The sequence below is a fragment of the Rhinoderma darwinii genome, unplaced genomic scaffold (genome assembly GCF_050947455.1).
Source record: "Rhinoderma darwinii isolate aRhiDar2 unplaced genomic scaffold, aRhiDar2.hap1 Scaffold_130, whole genome shotgun sequence".
Classification (NCBI taxonomy): domain Eukaryota; kingdom Metazoa; phylum Chordata; class Amphibia; order Anura; family Rhinodermatidae; genus Rhinoderma; species Rhinoderma darwinii.
Window position 1 is genome coordinate 4,083,434 of NW_027461962.1, and position 17,474 is coordinate 4,100,907.

At 42.2% G+C, this 17,474-nt stretch overlaps 1 protein-coding gene across 1 annotated transcript; it reads right to left on the bottom strand.

Annotated features, from left to right (window-relative positions):
* Positions 1-1,459: 1,459 nt before the first annotated feature.
* On the bottom strand, positions 1,460-4,846 carry LOC142699105 (uncharacterized). Its single transcript, XM_075847999.1, has 2 exons — positions 4,749-4,846; positions 1,460-3,863 (listed from the first exon to the last, which is right to left on the bottom strand). The coding sequence occupies exon 2, from the start codon at positions 3,851-3,853 to the stop codon at positions 2,075-2,077; it is 1,779 nt and encodes a 592-aa protein (XP_075704114.1). The 5' UTR covers positions 3,854-3,863; positions 4,749-4,846; the 3' UTR covers positions 1,460-2,074.
* Positions 4,847-17,474: the final 12,628 nt, after the last annotated feature.

A 17,474-nucleotide genomic window follows, 5' to 3' on the forward strand; every position in this document is an offset into this window, starting at 1 on the left:
GCTCAAGTCGTTACGATCGCGGGGATACCATATATGTGTATGTGTGATTTGTTTTGACACTTTTACTAAATAAAACCACTTTTTATTTGAGTCGTTTTATTTGATTTTCACTGTAATTATTATTTATTTTTTTTCACCAACTTTATTTAACTGATTGACATTTTTTTTTTGTAGTCCCACCAGGGGACTTCCCTATGCGATCTGCTAATCGCATATATAATGCTTTGGGATACTTAGTATACCAAAGCATTATTGCCTGTCAGTGTAAAACTGACAGGCAATCTGTTAGGTCATGCCTCCGGCATCGCCTAACAGGCAGATGCTGAAGGCAGACCTGGGGGTCTTTGCCAAGGAAACCTGACAGCGACCCGCGATTTGTTTGCGGGGGCGCCGATGGGATGACAGAGGGAGCTCCCTCCCTCTGTCAAACACATTAGATGCCGCTGTCACTATTGACAGCAGCATTTAATGGGTTAAACTGCCGGAATCGGAGCACGCTTTGATTTCGGCAGATGCAGCAGGAGCCAGGCTGTGTATAACAGCCGTGCTCCTGCCGCTGATCGCGTGGCTACAGTCTCAGTACCCGCGCCATCACAGGACGGATATATCCGTCCTCTTGCGCGAACTAGCAGCTGCAGAGGACGGATATATCCATCCTTCGGCGTTAAGAGGTTAAAAAAATGTAAATGCTGCGTGTTTGTTGTGTAAAGCTAGTAATGAGAAAACTCTGATGAATGGGGGGGCGTCTTTTTATATTTCGCCTCAGGCAGCAGAGGGGCTTGGTTCGCCCCTGCTCATAGTTCTGGGTGGTCATGCACCAGGCTGATCAATTTCTTCACATCCATCTTGTCTCTTGAATGCTGGGAACTTTGGCACGCCCTGCCGTTGCTTGGCAACGGATCCGTCAAAAACGTACCCATAGGCTTCAATGGCCGTCTAAAGAGTTATTCCCAACTGGTGAGGTGCCCATTGGCCACAGATTCCAGATGGAAACTAGTAGACAGGGGGCAACGGCCCCCTGTTCACTAGTTCCAGCCTGGAATCTACAGCCAGTGGCAGTCCCACTTCAGTGTGTGAACTACGGCATTAGGAATTTTCTCATTAGAAAGGAAAATAATTTCTTGTTTTGAATCATTTTCATTCAAGCATTGACTTCTCACTTCTGTTCAGAAACAGAACCATTATCAAGTCATTTCAGTTGTATTATAGTCAGTTCCGTCATTAATTCTGGCCTATTAGGCATCACCCGGCAGTAACAGGATCCCAGCATCATTATTCTTCATTGTTGTTCATACTTAGATGGCCAGTGGAATTATTAGACCTGACATTCCCCAATATAAAGATAAATGATATTAAGGTGTACCTTTTGTACCATTTGTGACCCGCTTAAAAACCTTTTAGGATATGAATCTCAGTGTAAAAAATTCAAGTATCTAGTCTACAATAAAAAAACAATGAGTGCATTATACTTTTTATTAGCTTCAGTCACTTGCAGGCTGCACACCCATTCATTTCAATATAAAACAGAGTAGACTTTTATTTTTTGCCGTGTCATTACATCTGTATATTATATGTGGAGTTGTCATTATACACCGTCTCTATGATCTGATGACGGGCATATTCCCCAAACTGCCCCACCATGCTGCCCATACACTGACTGTATAGTCTGTCTCGCCAGCTAAGTCCTTGGTCTCCGTCATCTAATGTTGATGGATAACTGGCATCGCTGGACTCCACCGGCCAGTGAGTCCGCGCCTTGTTCACACTCCTCGATGTAGGCCTGAGGCTCGTTCGCAAGTCAGACTGCTAGCTCTGCCCCCTAGATGTTAATATTGATGTTCAGGTCTTGACAGCTGATATTGATGTCCACAACCATTGGATAGTACATGGGGAAGTGATCTACAACCTTGATGTCTCTGTCCTCAGCGGTTCATCCCTGATAAATGCATTTTATTTGTTGGCACTGCCGATGTAAAACCACTTGGTGGCCAGGATGGAGATGGCCCTTTCAGTGGCTTTTCTGATATTACATGAGAAGCCTTCGCAGTGCAGTGTGGCCAGAGCTAGGCTGAGACTATATAAGTCCAGGTCTTACATGATCATGGTTGATGGCATCTTTAAGAAATTCAACATGTCTGACTACAGCCTCCTTGTCCTCTGAGTTGACCAGATAGCTTGGGATCTGGGGGTGCACGGTCTTCATCAATTTTGGGTGGTTATGAGCCAGACAGCTGTAGATGGATTTGAGGTCATTGATGTTTGGAGAGATTTCCGTCCGGAAAAATCCCCGAATGTTGGCTCCTTTGATGTAGGAGAGGCAGCTCTGCAGAGATGAAGTACTGGCTGCTACTATCTCCTGGTTGTCACTATGTAATTTCAGGAGTAAAGTTGGTATACAGCTCCTGACTTTGTCTGTAAAATATCCAAATAGCGGAAGGCGGCAGCTCTCTGTCAGATCCCTTAACAGGTTTATGGCCGCAATCTGGATTTCTCCATCCGGATAGTCTATATGCTCCCGGGATATTTTAATGAATTGTCTACTGAGGACAGAAAGCTTCAGGCGTCTGATAATGGAGGACAGCGCCCTCAGTGCCGCCATGATGATCTTGATGCTGCTGGTTTTTGATAGTCTAAACTCCATGTGGGCAATGATCTTATTCTTGTAGCTCTCCACCAGTCTTGTAGCTCCGGTGGTGGCATTCCCCAGTGCCTCCATGGCGATGCTGCACAAGATGTTATCGTCCTCTTCTATGATCTTCAGCAGATGTTGTATTGCGCACTCTTGGTATTTCTGCTTTATAAGTCTTGGATGCTTCAAAGCCTCATTGAAGAACATAGCTGCTGTCATTTTGGCCTTTGGGTCCGAATTCTTCAGGGCATTGAGCAGAAACTGAAGGAAATCTTTTGTTATTTTCCTGCCAGATACCAGAGATGTCACAAGCATGTTCATCCCAATACGCTTCTTCTCTGTATCTTCCAGTTCCTTATTCTCTGCCGCAACTTGCTCCCTGTACTTTTCTAGGAGCTCGGCGTGAGGAAGGGTCTGTAACTCGTCATTGACTGGCTCGGTCGGCTGGTTCTCCGATGATTCGGGTACAGTAAAGAATTCCAGGGCAACTTTGGTGGAGTCTTGAAGCTCAGCATGGACATCAGGCAACCAGGTGGAAATGTTGGCCTTCATGTTGCTTATGGCCTTCATAAGTTGCACTTTGCAGCTGCCACCCTTCACAATATATTCTTGGATGCTGCGGCATAAACGTCTTATAGCATAGCACAACGTCTCCTTAGATAGTTGGTCAGGAGCATTTTTGACCACTTGGGCCAGCACTGGCAGCATGTCCAAGATGTGTGGCATGATGACTGTAGCACACAGAGATGTCACTTCTGTCAAAGTGTCGACAATGGCAGCATTGAAATCCTCATAAACGATGTTGTATCTCAGTTCCCCGACCACCGCATCAAGATGGAGGATGCTCAGCCAGACAATAACCTTCTTAGTCATGGCGTAGGAATAGTATTGTCCCTTCATGTACTCCACCTTCAAGTGCTCACATAGCACATTGATTATATATTCCTTCAGGTAGTGTGCCGCGTCTCTTCTGTACTGAATGACTCTGATGAAGAAGCGGCACATGGCGGCGTTGTATTGAGATGGTAACAGGCTACTCAGAATGGCTTTCTGAAACACATCCGTATAAGTGAGGAGATCTTCAGCCACCTTCTCCTGGATGAAATAAGGGACACAGGCTCCTAAGACGTCTTCTTCCACCAAATTCCAGGTGTCCAAAGCATTTCTGAGCTCTTGATTTGTGTCCACACAGAATGTCTGATGTTTTCTATTCATGATCTTCATATCCACAAATCTGCTGAGGCGAGAAATCATTGTGTGGTTACTTGTTTCTAAATCATCTTCCAAAAAGAAAATAGATTCTAGACTTCTCTGTCCTCAATTATCAGCCCCCTCCCCAATAAACATGTGATAACTGCATGAAGAGCGCCCTCCCAAGGCAGAGACAGGACAGTGCGCCCTCTGGTGGTGTAAGAATTTAAAGGTTTCAGAAAATGAAAGCCACATATAAGGTTATATGTAATATTATATAGGATATTTTATTTGGGTAACTCAAAGATGGGTATAGTTGCATTTCTTAATGAAATGCGTCTCATCAGTTTGCAAGATTTATATTGTTTACCCTGATTCTCACACTAAATGACCCCGACGTTCACAGGTATCTCTTACAGGTGCTAACCAGTAGTGTGAACCCAGTCTTACCCATGGACAAACTCAGGATGTCATAAATGCTAAAGGTGGTTGATAAGTGGCACCAGTATTCTATATCCGCATGTTACATGAGGGGGGAAGTTCTTTTTATCAGGAAGGTCACACTATTTGTCTCTAAGAGGGGCAGACAAGGGGGCATAAAAGACCCAAGCATGACATGAGGGCAGCCACTTGGGAGGCCACTTGAGGAGGGACATACTGGAAAGGAGACTTCCTGGAGTGTGGGGAGACCATGGATGGTAACTATAACCTGTCATGTAATTGTTGATGATAAGGAAAAAGTGTCTCTGTAAAGTTTCACTCTTTATACAATATACATTTTCATACACTCAATCTTGTATTTCATTTATTGCGCCTGACCTTAGAATCTAACCCAGTAAGAGGGTGAAAGAGAAACATTCTTACAGGGGCAGCACATGGAACTCGCTGCAATACTTCACAAGAAACATTCTACATGTTCTCCTCTTACCTCTGAATCGTGGATCTGAAGCTTCTGGATAAAGCAAGATTTCTAGAAGTCTCAGGACTCAAGAAAAAGTCAAGTGAGAGCGACGTACCAAAAAGCAAGAAACTATTGGTCTATAGCGGCTCAACGGAATGTGACTGATCTGCAGCTTTTATAGAGAAGGTGAATTATGACATCACTGATGACCTCACACTTACCTTACATTCTAACACACATCAAATGTTTTTTGTTTTTTTTCACATATCTTTATTGAATATCAGTAATAAAAACATTACAACATTTCAATATCCAGTGATTATAAATATCATAATGCTCAACAATTTATCTGCACAATTTACATCAGACAACATATATCTCCCCAATCCCATCCCCCTCCCACCCCAAAGATCATTAAGTACCATAAATTTATTACCTTTTTATGATAAAATAATAATTATACCTTCCTATAGAACACCAATCAATTCCATATCCCCAATATTTCCTCCCACTTTTTTATACAATTTTTCTTGTCTGCTCTTATTTTCTCATATTCTTTAATTGTCTTAACCAACTTCAACCAATCCATAACAATTGGGGATTTACCAGCCATCCAATTTCTTGCAATTATTATTTTTGCGTAAAAGAGAACATTAACCCCTTTGTGCACCGTGACGTGCTATTACATCCGGGTGCGGGTGGTGATGTTTAGAGTGCGCTCCATATGCTGCGTGTGTCGGCTGTGTTTTACAGTGGACACCCGGGACTAACAGTCGGGAGCAGTGATCGTGCTGTTCCTAGCTGTTTAACCCCTCAAATGCTGCTGTCAATCGCGAGCATCTGAGGCATTGAAAAAAGGGGGGCGGCCCCCTCTGACAGTTCATCACCCCCCCAGTTAGATCAGGGGGTGACAATGATTGTAATGGCAGCTCATGGGCCTAATGATGGCGCCCAGAGCTGCCTTCACTTAACTTAAGCCTGTAAAAATGACAATATACTGCAATACGTTAGTATGATCGCTGGTTCAAATCCCCTAGGGAGGCTAATAAAGTGTGTAAAAAAAGTGAAAAAAAGTTTTTAGTAGTGAAAAAAATAAAAGACAAATAGTTAAAAAAAACCTTTTCCCATTTTCCCCCTAAAGTAATGTAAAAAATAAAAGAAGTAAACAAAATTGGTATTGCTGCATGCGTAAAAGTCTGAACTATTACAATATAGCGTTATTTAATGTGCAAGGTGAATACTGTAAAAAATAGAAAACGCCAAAATCGCTGTTTCTTGGTCAACTTAGCTCTAAAAAATTTTGAATGAAAAGTGATCAGAAATTTCTACGTACCAAAAACTGCTACCAATAAAAACTACAGCTCATCCCGCAAAAAATAATCCCTCACACTGCTCAGTCAAAAAAGAAAAAGTTATGACTCTTAGAATGTGGCGACACAAAACATTTTTATTTGAACTAAACGCTTATTATCAATAAAAGTAGTAAAATATTTAAAAAAACGTATATAAAATTGGTATCACCGTAATCGTATTGAGTCACAGAATAAAGATAAGTTGTCATCTGTACCGCACGGTGAAAGCCGTAAAAACGAAACCCAAAAAACAATTGTGGAAAAAGTTTGTTTTTTATGTCATTTGGCTGCTCTGAATTTTTTACCTCAGATTGTGTTGGTCATCAAGGCTTTTCTTAGAAGGATGGGTTTTGCTGTCGCATTACCACTGTCATGTTGGTATCTCCACACGTTTGATGGCTTCTGCTTTCGGATTATTAAGTATGGTACTGTGCTTTTCCTCAATTAACGTCAGAGGACTTAAAAGCCCCTTTAAAAGAAGCTTGTTATGGCGTGAGGCCAAGGCTTTAAAATGTGACGTTCTATTGGTGTAGGAAACACATTTTCATGTGGAGAAAATTCCTAAATTCTCGAATAAATTTTTCCCACATATTTTCACCTCTTCGTGCCCGGCTAAACGTAAGGGGGTTATGATCGCTATTAAAAACTCGGTAGTTTGCACTTTTAAATCTCTTATTAAAGATCCCCAAGGAAGATTCTTGGGATTGGTGTGTGAAATCAATAACATACTGTATACTATCTTTAATGTGTATTTCCCCAATAAACGCCAACATCATTACTTGAATTCCCTACTCCCGAAAATCAAGGCGTTAACACAAGGTATGCTAGTTGTAGGTGGAGACTTTAATATGACTATTGACCCAGATATAGACTCCACTGCTAGAACTAGACAGTCTTCTCCTTTTGCATGGTCTTTGTTAGAGGGAGGCCTGTATGACGTGTGGAGATGCCAACAGGGGGTGAGAGGGATTATACTTTCTTTCATGTTTCTGGGATCGGTTTGTTTCTGGGTAATAATAGGGCACTCCTACAGTCACAATCTTCTGTAATTGGACAGATAACCTGGTCTGATCACGCTCCAATCTCGCTTTCCATAAATGAGAAAATGTCGTCTTCTCTTCCTTCACAATGGCGTTTGAATGATTACATACTCCATCACTCTGATCATGCCCCAACCTTGCTAAAAGAATTGAAGCATTATTTTTCAGACAATGTGGGTTCTGTTTCATGTCCTTACATTTTGTGGAATGCGTATAAAGCATTTATGAGAGGGTTATTGATTAAAGCTTGTTCTCAGGCTAAGGCCGGGTTTACACGAGCACACAAAAAAAAGTGCAGTTTTGCGTGCGCAAAAGGCACTTAACAGCTCCGTGTGGCATCAGAATATGATGCACGGCTGCGTTAATTTCGCGCAGCCGCCATCATTATGACACTCCGTTTGGATGTTTGTAAACGTGCTTTTCTGTTTTCATTCATCCTTTTCAGTGCTGTTGCGCGTATCACGCTTGTCCCACGGAAGTGCTTCCGTGTGACATGCGTGGTTTTCACGCACCCATTGACTTCAATGGGTGCGTGATGCGCGAACAGCGCACAAATATAGAACAGGTCGTGAGTTTTTCACAGCGGACTCACGCTGCGTAAAAATCACGCACCTATCTGCACGGCACCATAGACTATTATAGGTCTGTGCGACGTGCGTGAAAATCACGAGCGCTGCACGGACGTATAACACGCTCGTGTAAATGAGCCCTTAGAGAAAGAGGGAAAAGGAGATTTTTAATATCACTAATCAGATAGCAGTTATAGATTTAAAAAATAAAGCTACGCCCACACCTGCTTACCCTTCAGAATTGAGGACCTTGCGTTTGACATTACAGTCATTGCTTGCGTCTCAGTACGACATTTATCTCAAACGCATGCAAATGACTACCTATGCACATAATAATAGAGCCGGTGCTTTTTTGGCTAAAAAAATAAAAAACAGTCCTCGCCACGCTCCCGCATTATGTATCTCTTGGATAAAAAGGGTAATAAAGTTATAGATCCTAGGCCAACAGCCGAACAGTTCCAATCTTATTATAGTGCCCTTTACAATACGGTAGTCACCCCTCCTAAACCAGATAAGGATCCCACGTCCACAGCTAATTTTCGTCCTATTTCTCTGTTAAACTCAGCTATTAAAATATATGCAAAAATCTTCTCGACTAGGTTGTATCATATTATTCCTCAACTGGTTAAATCAGATCAAGTTGGGTTTGTGGCGGGACGTCAGGCCCCTGATGGAACTCGGCAGTTTATGGACTTGGTTCAGTGTGCAGAGACCTCTCGGACGCCTTCTCTGCTTCTTGCTTTGGACGCAGAGAAGGCGTTCGATAGAGTACATTGGGGCTATCTGTCTCAGCTTCTTGAATATTTTGGATTTAAGGGTCGTATAAAATCCTCCATTCTTGCATTATACCCATTTCCCTCTGCTAGAGTTCTCTCTTCGGGGTTTTTGTCTGACCCTTTTATAATAAAGAACGGTACGCGTCAGGGTTGCCCACTCTCTCCCATTGTGTTTGCCTTAGCGATGGAACCCCTCGCAGATCGAATACGACTTAATCCAAAAGTTCAGGGCATTAAAGTAGGATCTAAGGCTCATAAAATTGGTCTTTAGGCTGATGATGTGCTCCTGGCAGTCTGTGACCCCTTTAATTCTCTATCCGCCATCCAAGATAACCTTTCTCATAGTTACATAGTTACATAGTTAGTACGGCTAAAAAAAGACACATGTCCATCAAGTTCAACCAAGGGACGGGAAAAGGGAAAGAAAAAAATTTCAACACATAGGAGCTAATACTTTTTTGTTCTAGGAAATTATCTAACCCTTTTTTAAAGCCATCTACTGTCCCTGCTGTGACCAGCTCCTGCGGTAGGCTATTCCATAGATTCACAGTTCTCACGGTAAAGAAGGCTTGTCGTCTCTGCAGGTTTAACCTTTTTTTCTCCAGACGGAGGGAGTGCCCCCTTGTTTTTTGAGGGGGTTTTACATGGAACAGGATTTCACCATATTTTTTGCATGTGCCATTAATATATTTATATAAATTAATCATGTCCCCCCTTAGTCGTCTTTTTTCAAGGCTAAATAGGTTTAATTCTTTCAATCTTTCCTCATAACTTAGATTCTCCATGCCCCTAATTAGCTTCGTTGCTCTTCTTTGTATTTTTTCCAACTCCAGGGCATCCTTTCTATGAACTGGAGCCCAGAACTGAACTGCATATTCTAGATGAGGCCTCACTAATGCTTTGTAAAGTGGCAATATTACATCCCTGTCCCGCGAGTCTATGCCTCTTTTAATACATGACAATATCCTGCTGGCCTTTGAAGCAGCTGATTGACACTGCATGCTGTTATTTAGTTTATGATTTACAAGTACACCCAGATCCTTCTCAACAAGTGAATCCGCCAGTGTAGCTCCCCCTAGGACATATGATGCATGCAGGTTGTTGGTACCCAGATGCATAACTTTACATTTATGTACATTAAACTTCATCTGCCAACTGGATGCCCAAACACTTAGTTTGTTTAAATCCGCTTGCAATTCACGAACATCTTCCATAGACTGAACTATATTACATAGCTTGGTGTCATCTGCAAAAATAGAAATAGTGCTATTAATCCCATCCTCTATATCATTAATAAATAAGTTGAATAATAGTGGTCCCAGCACTGAACCCTGGGGTACACCACTTATGATCGGGGACCATTCAGAGTAGGAATCATTGACCACAACTCTCTGGATACGGTCCTTGAGCCAATTATCAATCCAATTACAAACTATATTTTCTAAACCTATAGTCCTTAATTTACCCATTAGGCGTCTATGGGGGACAGTGTCAAATGCCTTTGCAAAGTCCAAAAACACTAAATCCACAGCGGCCCCTTTGTCTAGGCTTCTGCTCACCTCATAAAAACAGATTAGGTTAGTTTGACAACTTCTGTCCTTAGTAAAACTGTGCTGGCTGTCACTTATAATACTATTTTTTTCACATAATCCTCTATATAGTCCCTCAATAGCCCCTCAAACATTATCCCCACGATAGATGTTAAGCTTACTGGTCTATAATTACCCAGGGAAGACCTAGAGCCCTTTTTGAAAACAGGCACCACATTTGCCCTGCGCCAGTCCCTTGGCACTATTCCAGTCACTAGAGATTCTCTGAATATTATGAAAAGGGGGACAGAAATAACTGAACTAAGCTCCTTAAGAACTCTAGGGTGTATTTCATCTGGTCCCGGGGCCTTGTGCACATTTATTTTGTTTAATTTAGCTTGGACCATATCTACATTCATCCAATTCAGTATATCAACTGATATATTAACAGCACTGGCACCGGCTACATCAGCTGCTCTTTCTTCTGTTGTATATACAGAGCTAAAGAACCCATTTAGTAACTCTACCTTCTCTTGATCTCCTGTGACCAACTCCCCATTACCATTATCTAGGGGTCCTACATGTTCAGACCTTGGCTTTTTAGCATTTATATACTTGAAGAATTTTTTACTATGTTTTACTATCCTTGGCCACCTGCCTTTCATTTTGTATTTTTGCTAATTTTATTACATTTTTACAGATTTTATTAAGCTCTTTATATTTTACAAAGGCTGCAGATGTACCCTCAGATTTGTATTTTTTAAATGCCCTTTTTTTGTCATGTATTGCCCCTTACACAGAAGGTGTAAGCCATGTGGGATTTAGTTTTAGTCGTTTATACTTGTTACCTATAGGAATACATTTTGCACTATAATTACCCAAAGTAGATTTGAAAATCTCCCATTTATCATTTGTCCCATTATTTGACATTAGTTCTTCCCAGTCTATATCCTGAATTGCAGCCCTCATCCTGGGGAAATTGGCTTTCTTAAAAGTAAATGTTTTTGCCCTCCCAGCCTGCGTTTGTTTTTTACAGTATAGGTAAAATGTAACTATATTGTGATCACTGTTACCAAGGTTTTCACGAACATTGACATTCCCAACAAGATCTGCATTATTAGAAATGACCAGATCCAACAGAGCTTCACCTCTAGTCGGGTCTTCCACAAACTGGCCCATAAAATTTTCCTGCAACAGGTTGAGGAAATGTCTCCCCTTTGCAGTTGAAGCCGAACCATGACACCAATTAATATCACGGAAATTAAAATCTCCCATTATCACTACAGTACCCGCCTGTGCAGCCCGCTCCATCTGTTTATATAGTTGACCTTCCATCTCCTCAGTTATATTGGGGGGTCTATAGATTACACCAAAAGTAATTTTTTCAGTGTTTACCTCCCTTTCTAGTTCCACCCACAAGGTTTCAACCTCCTCACAGTATTCACCCACTATTGTCTCTTTCACGCTCGCCTTCATATCACTTCTCACATACAGACATACACCACCACCTTTCCTATTTATCCTGTCTTTCCGAAAAAGTGTAAAACCCTGTAGATTTACAGCCCACTCATGTGAAGAGTCCAGCCATGTTTCAGCAACACCAACTATATCTATATTTTCTTCCAGTACCAAGGCCTCCAGCTCCCACAGAGAAAAAAAAAAAAATGTCTAACCAACCTGAGTCCATATTTGGACCATCCACTCCAATCAGTTATTTTATTAACCTCTAATATATTAAAGGGGTTGTCCGAGATACCAACATTTTTTCAAAAACTCTGTCATACATTACCCCTTATACAGACAACCTAAATAAAGCATTATTTTTAAAAAAAATTCTACTTCGCACATTTCTGCTTTGAGTTTAGCACGGCTTGTTTACATGCAGTTCAGCTCTGGTTTGTTGATCTTTCCTTGTTATGAAACTTTTTTCCCGTGCACGCTCATTGCAGGCTGCAATGAGCGTGCACGTACCTTCCAAGAGTTCACGTGAGCTGTCCTTGCTCCTCCCGCTGACATCCTTCACTGGACTTGTCTCCTTGCTGACATTCTTGAAGGATGATGAGCAAATGTTCTCCTCCCCCCCCATTATGTTTTTCACATTTATGTTTTCTTTCTCTTTTCAGGTCTATAAACCTCTCCCCTCACCCTCGTCCACCCTCCTCTATCTCATGTCTCTCTCCACTAAGGCCATGTTCACACAGAGTTTCTTTGCAAGAGGAATATCTGCCTCAAAATTCCGTCTTGAAGTTTGCGGCAGATTTACCTCTCCCTGCACGTTGATTTTTGCGTCGTTTTTCCCGGAGTTTTTTGTGCGTGGTTTGCGGCTTTGTTTGCGTATTTGTTTGCCGCTTTGTTCGGGGCGTTTTTCGCTTCGTTTATCTTGGCGTTTTTTGCTTGTTTGTTTGCGTCTTTTTTTGCAATGTTTTTTGCTGTGTTTTCCATTGCGTTTATCGTAGCCTTTTTCACGTCGTTTGTCATTTCTTTTTTTGCGTCGTTGTTTGCGCCTATTTTTGCTGCGTTTTTCGTTGCGTCTTTCGTGGCGTTTTCCCAGTTGATTTTTGCTGCGTTCTTTGCCTCTGTTTGCGGCGTTTCTCGCGTCTTTTTCCGCTATGTTTTTCGCAGCTTTTTTCGTGGCGTTTATCGTAGCCTTTTTTGTGTCGTTTTTCGCGTCTTTTTTTTGCGTTTTTTTTCTGCGTTTTTCATTGCGTCTTTCGTGTAGTTTTCCCTGTCCTTTTTCGTGGCGTTCTTTGCCTCTTTGTTCGCGGCTTTATTTGTGATGTTTTTCGCGGCATTTATCGTAGCCTTTTCGGCGTTTTTTTTTTGCATCTGTTTTTTGCGGCATTGTTTGTGGCTTTTTTTGCTGCATTTTTTGCGTCGTTTTCCGTGGCGTTTTTCGCCCGCGGCAATTGAGCGCCGCAGGCATAAAACAACGCAAAATACGCTTTCTCTGTCTCCCATTGAAGTCAATGGGAGGTCAGAGGCGTAAACGCCCGAAGATGGAGCATGTCGCTTATTTTTCCCGCAAGGCAGTTTTAATGCTCGATTTTAATGCTTGTTACAACAAATTGCAGCATAAATCACGCACCAAACACGCTTGTTTGGTGCATGGTTTTCACGCATGCATCTACTTGAGTGTAGGTGCATGATAACGCGCCAATAGAGGACATGCAGTATGTTTCACGCAGCGGACTCTCGCTGCGTGAAAACGGCCCCATTTAAATAAATGGGTCGCGTGTGCTGTGCGTGGTTTCGACGTGGTGTGAATGGGGCCTTATGCGCGTGTGTCAAGTCTGTGTGCTGTGCTTTGAAAAAACGCACAACACACGCAACCCATTTATTTCAATGGGGCCGTTGACACATGTGTGACTTTTCACGCAGCGAGAGTCCGCTGCGTGAAACATACTGCATGTCCTCTATTGGTGCGTTATCATGCACCTACACTCACATTGAAGTCAATGCATGCGTGAAAACCACGCACCACACACGTGTTTGGTGCGTGATTTACACAGCAATTTCTTGTAAAAAAGAAGAAAAAAATGGGCTGGCTTTGTGAGTGCGTGAATAACACATGACAATCGAAAAGCACACTGATGCATAAGGGCGGATTTACACGAGCGTGTGCGTTTTGCGCACACAAATACGGTGGCGTTTTGCGTGCGCAAAATGCACTTGACCGCTCCGTGTCATGTTCATACGGATGCGCGGCTGTGATTTTCGCGCAGCCGTCATCGTTATGACACTCCGTTTGGATGTTTGTAGCACGTGGTGCTTTTCTGTTTACATTCATTATTTTACTGCTGTTGCGCGAATTACGCGCGTCACACGGAAGTGCTTCCATGGGATGCGCCTGATTTTCACGCACCTATTGACTTCAATGGGTGCGTGATGCTCGAAAATATAGAACATGTCGCGAGTTTTACGCAGCGGACTCACGATGCGTAAAATTCACGGACTGTCTGCACTGCCCCATAGACTTGCATAGGTCCGTGCGACCCGCGTGAATACCACGTGGGGTGCACGGACGTATAGCACGTTCGTGTTAATCCGCCCTAACGCAAACACACGGATGGGATTGACGCAAGTTTTTCACGCGCGGAAAATACACACGCTAGTGTGCATGAAGCCTTACTAATGGACGCTGTTAGACAGTGGCCACTAATAATGCACTAGTAATACATTTTTAAATAAATGTGAAGGACATAGAAAAAATATTGTAATAAAATAACACACACAACACAGGTTAACGATTTTATTAAAAATAAAAAAGGTGTCATTGAAGTAGTCCTTGAACTTGATGTAGTACCAAGGACCCAACCTGTAAAAAACACCTAATAACTAAGAAAAAAAAAAAGAAGAGGGATGCTTAGATACACTGCTCATGTGTGATACTGTTAGACCATGTATCTAAGCCTACCACAAGGTAGCCTTAGTAACATTACCCAAGCAGACAGTGTCACACATGGGCCATGTATCTAAGAATACCACATGTTAGGCTTAGATACAGGACCCCAAAACACTAATCTTAGGGTATGTTCACACGGCAGCGTCCGTAACGGCCGAAATTACGGGGCTGTTTTCAGGAGAAAACAGCCCCGTCATTTCAGCCGTAACGGCATGTGCAGGCACTTGAACGCCGCGTCCATTATGGACGTAACTGTAGCTGGTTTTCCATGTAGTCCATGGAAAACGGCTCCATTTACGTCTGAAGAAGTGACATGACACTTCTTTGGCGCGGGCGTCTATTTACGCGCCGTCTTTTGACAGCGACGCGTAAATATACGCCTCGTGTGAACAGACAAACGTCTGCCCATTGCTTTCAATGGGCAGATGTTTGCCAACGATTTCAAGCCGTAATTTCGGACGTAATTCGGGGGTTAATACGCCCGAATTACATCCGTAAATAGGCCGTGTGAACATACCCTTATACAGGAATAAAAAGAATGTCATCTGGGGTCCTGTATCTAAGTCTACATTGTGTTAGGCTTAGATACAAGCTCCATGTGTGACACTGTTTGTTAGACCCTGTATCTAAGCCTAACAATATAGGCTTAGATACAGGACCCCAGAAGATCTTATCTAGTTCAGGACGGGGCACCGTTTAGCCATTTTTAGCACGTTAGTTAAATGGCTATAACTTTTTTATTTGTTGGGCTAACAACGTTATTTTTGCGATGTTTTTTCCGTAGACAATGGAGGTTTATTTTTTTATCGTTTTTATACACACCTTTTTTGCCATTTTAGAATTTTCATTCATAAAGTTTGAAAATAGTAAAAAAATAAGCTTTTTTACGTTTCAGCTATTTTTTTTTGGTAATAACATAGTTTTACCCTAAAATAGACCTTTTATTTGTGATCGTCATTGTCTACCGTAAATTTCTATATATTACATGTCTATATTAGGGTAATTGGGTCAGTGCTAGCGTTACAACAATGATTGACAGGGGGAACGGTATTTTTTGGGGTGGGTATTTTATGTGTATTTATTATTTCATTTTTTTTTGTACTTTACTATTTTTTTATTATTATTGTCTGTCCCTCAAAGGTCAAAAAAGACCTTTGGGGAACATTATATTTTCTTTTACACCATCTTTTCCACTGTAACTGGAGCTGCACAGCAGCCCCAGTTACAGGGGAAATCAGCCCTCTCATAGTGACGATTGTCACTAATAGGGCTGTGCTGGGTCTGATTAGACCCAGCAGCAGTCTGCCACTAACGGTACCCGGTGATCATGTGACCAGTCACATGATCACCGGGAGGAATAGAGACAGCACCGCTGCTGCTGCTGTCTCTATTCCTATACACAGCGTTCATTGAACGCTGTGTAAAAAGACATCGGAGAAGACAGAAGCAGCGAAAGCTGTTTCTATCTTCTCCTCAGGGTCCCCGGCAGTCACTGACAGCCGGAGACCCGACATTCCCGCAGGTGCCGTCCCTCTTCACTTTTTTCACTGTGAACACGCATAGGCGCGCTCACAGTGAAAAAAAGCTGCAAAGGCTGGGCGGGCACACGCAGAAACGACACGTCTCCAGTGACGTGTCGTGTCCCATCCGAGGTCTCGCTGGGGCGAGACCATGTGATCGGGACACGACACGACAGTGGAGGAGGAAGAAAACGTGACGTCAGAAGACCGGTGATCGGAAGAAAAGAGCTGCCAGAACGGAGAACAGAAGCAAGATTGCACAGGTAAGTATATTAGGGAATATTTAATGTGTGTATTGTGTGTTTAACTTTTAAATAAAAATTTATCTCGGACAACCCCTTTAAACTTGCCAATTAATGTTGTGAAACTCAATGCTCCAATTAAATAAAAAAAAAATCTTAATTTAACCCCAATTTCATGCATCATATATATTGTTGGATACTCCTTACAATTTCTCAATTGCCCGGACTCCATTACCTGAAGTATATTCTGAAGATGGCCCCTACTAGACTTACTAATATTTTGTATAAACGGAGATTGTTTCCCACTCAAAATATTTCTCCACTGTCCTGACAAAAAATATATTCTCAAGTCAGGTACTGCCAGTCCACCCTCTTCTCCTCTATCCATCAAGTATTTTAACTTTACCCTGGGTTCCCTTCCTCTCCAAATTAGCTCCTTCATTAAACTTTTTATGTCTTTTCTCCTATCCATATGGGACTGTTAATCAGTGGATACAACAACTGGGGTAATACTATCATTTTAATTACGGCTATTCGATCTGCCATAGAAGGGGGTAACCTATTCCATATCTTACTTTTTGGGTGAGAATTTTGTAGCGGGTGTCGATCCACGTAGGGTAGTCTCTTCAATCAACCCATCGGGTTGACCATCAGATCATGGGCGCAGGGGATTTAACAGGAGAGTAATGGCTGTTTTTTCATTTCAAAACATTCCATGCAACTAGTTTAATTTCTCGGACAATCCTTTTAAGGAAATATTTATCGGGGCACAATGCACCATTTCTGGGCGCTGTATCCAATGTTTATCTGGACTTCGCTCTGGAAATATAGGACAGTCCACGAGGCAGCACATCATGTCTGGTCAATTCCCCTACTACTCTGTACACTAACATCTTCAAAAGAGAAGAGGAAGGTGCAGATGTGATGTTCAGGTTAGGTATTTGCCGCATTGAAGTTGTATTGTGCTACCCTGTGCAAAGGCAAAACTCCTTTATTGGCATGATGTGTAGATGGTTGGTACTCTATTTGGGTGCGCAGGCTTACTTTGTTGTGTGCTCACTTGGCAAGGTCGGCATTAATGAGTGAAATGTATACAGTACCTTAGGAAAATACAGTGTGAGAAAAAGATGTTAACAGGAGCGCTCCCTAGGGTAATACCTTGAAAAAAAATGTAAACTAGTCTTCTCACCTTGTGAACCTCTTGGTTGATAAGAACATCGACTGGATGCAGTTGTCTCTCTTTTTGTAGATTCTTGTTCTTCTGACACGGAGTACAGTATGTCTCAGGCTGGGGGATTTCTTTGCTGGACTTTGTTGTATGGT

What these genes read in the sequence shown, in the direction of transcription:
- LOC142699105 (XM_075847999.1), bottom strand. Translation starts at nt 3,853, where the DNA reads ATGAAGATCATGAATAGAAAACATCAGACATTCTGTGTGGACACAAAT.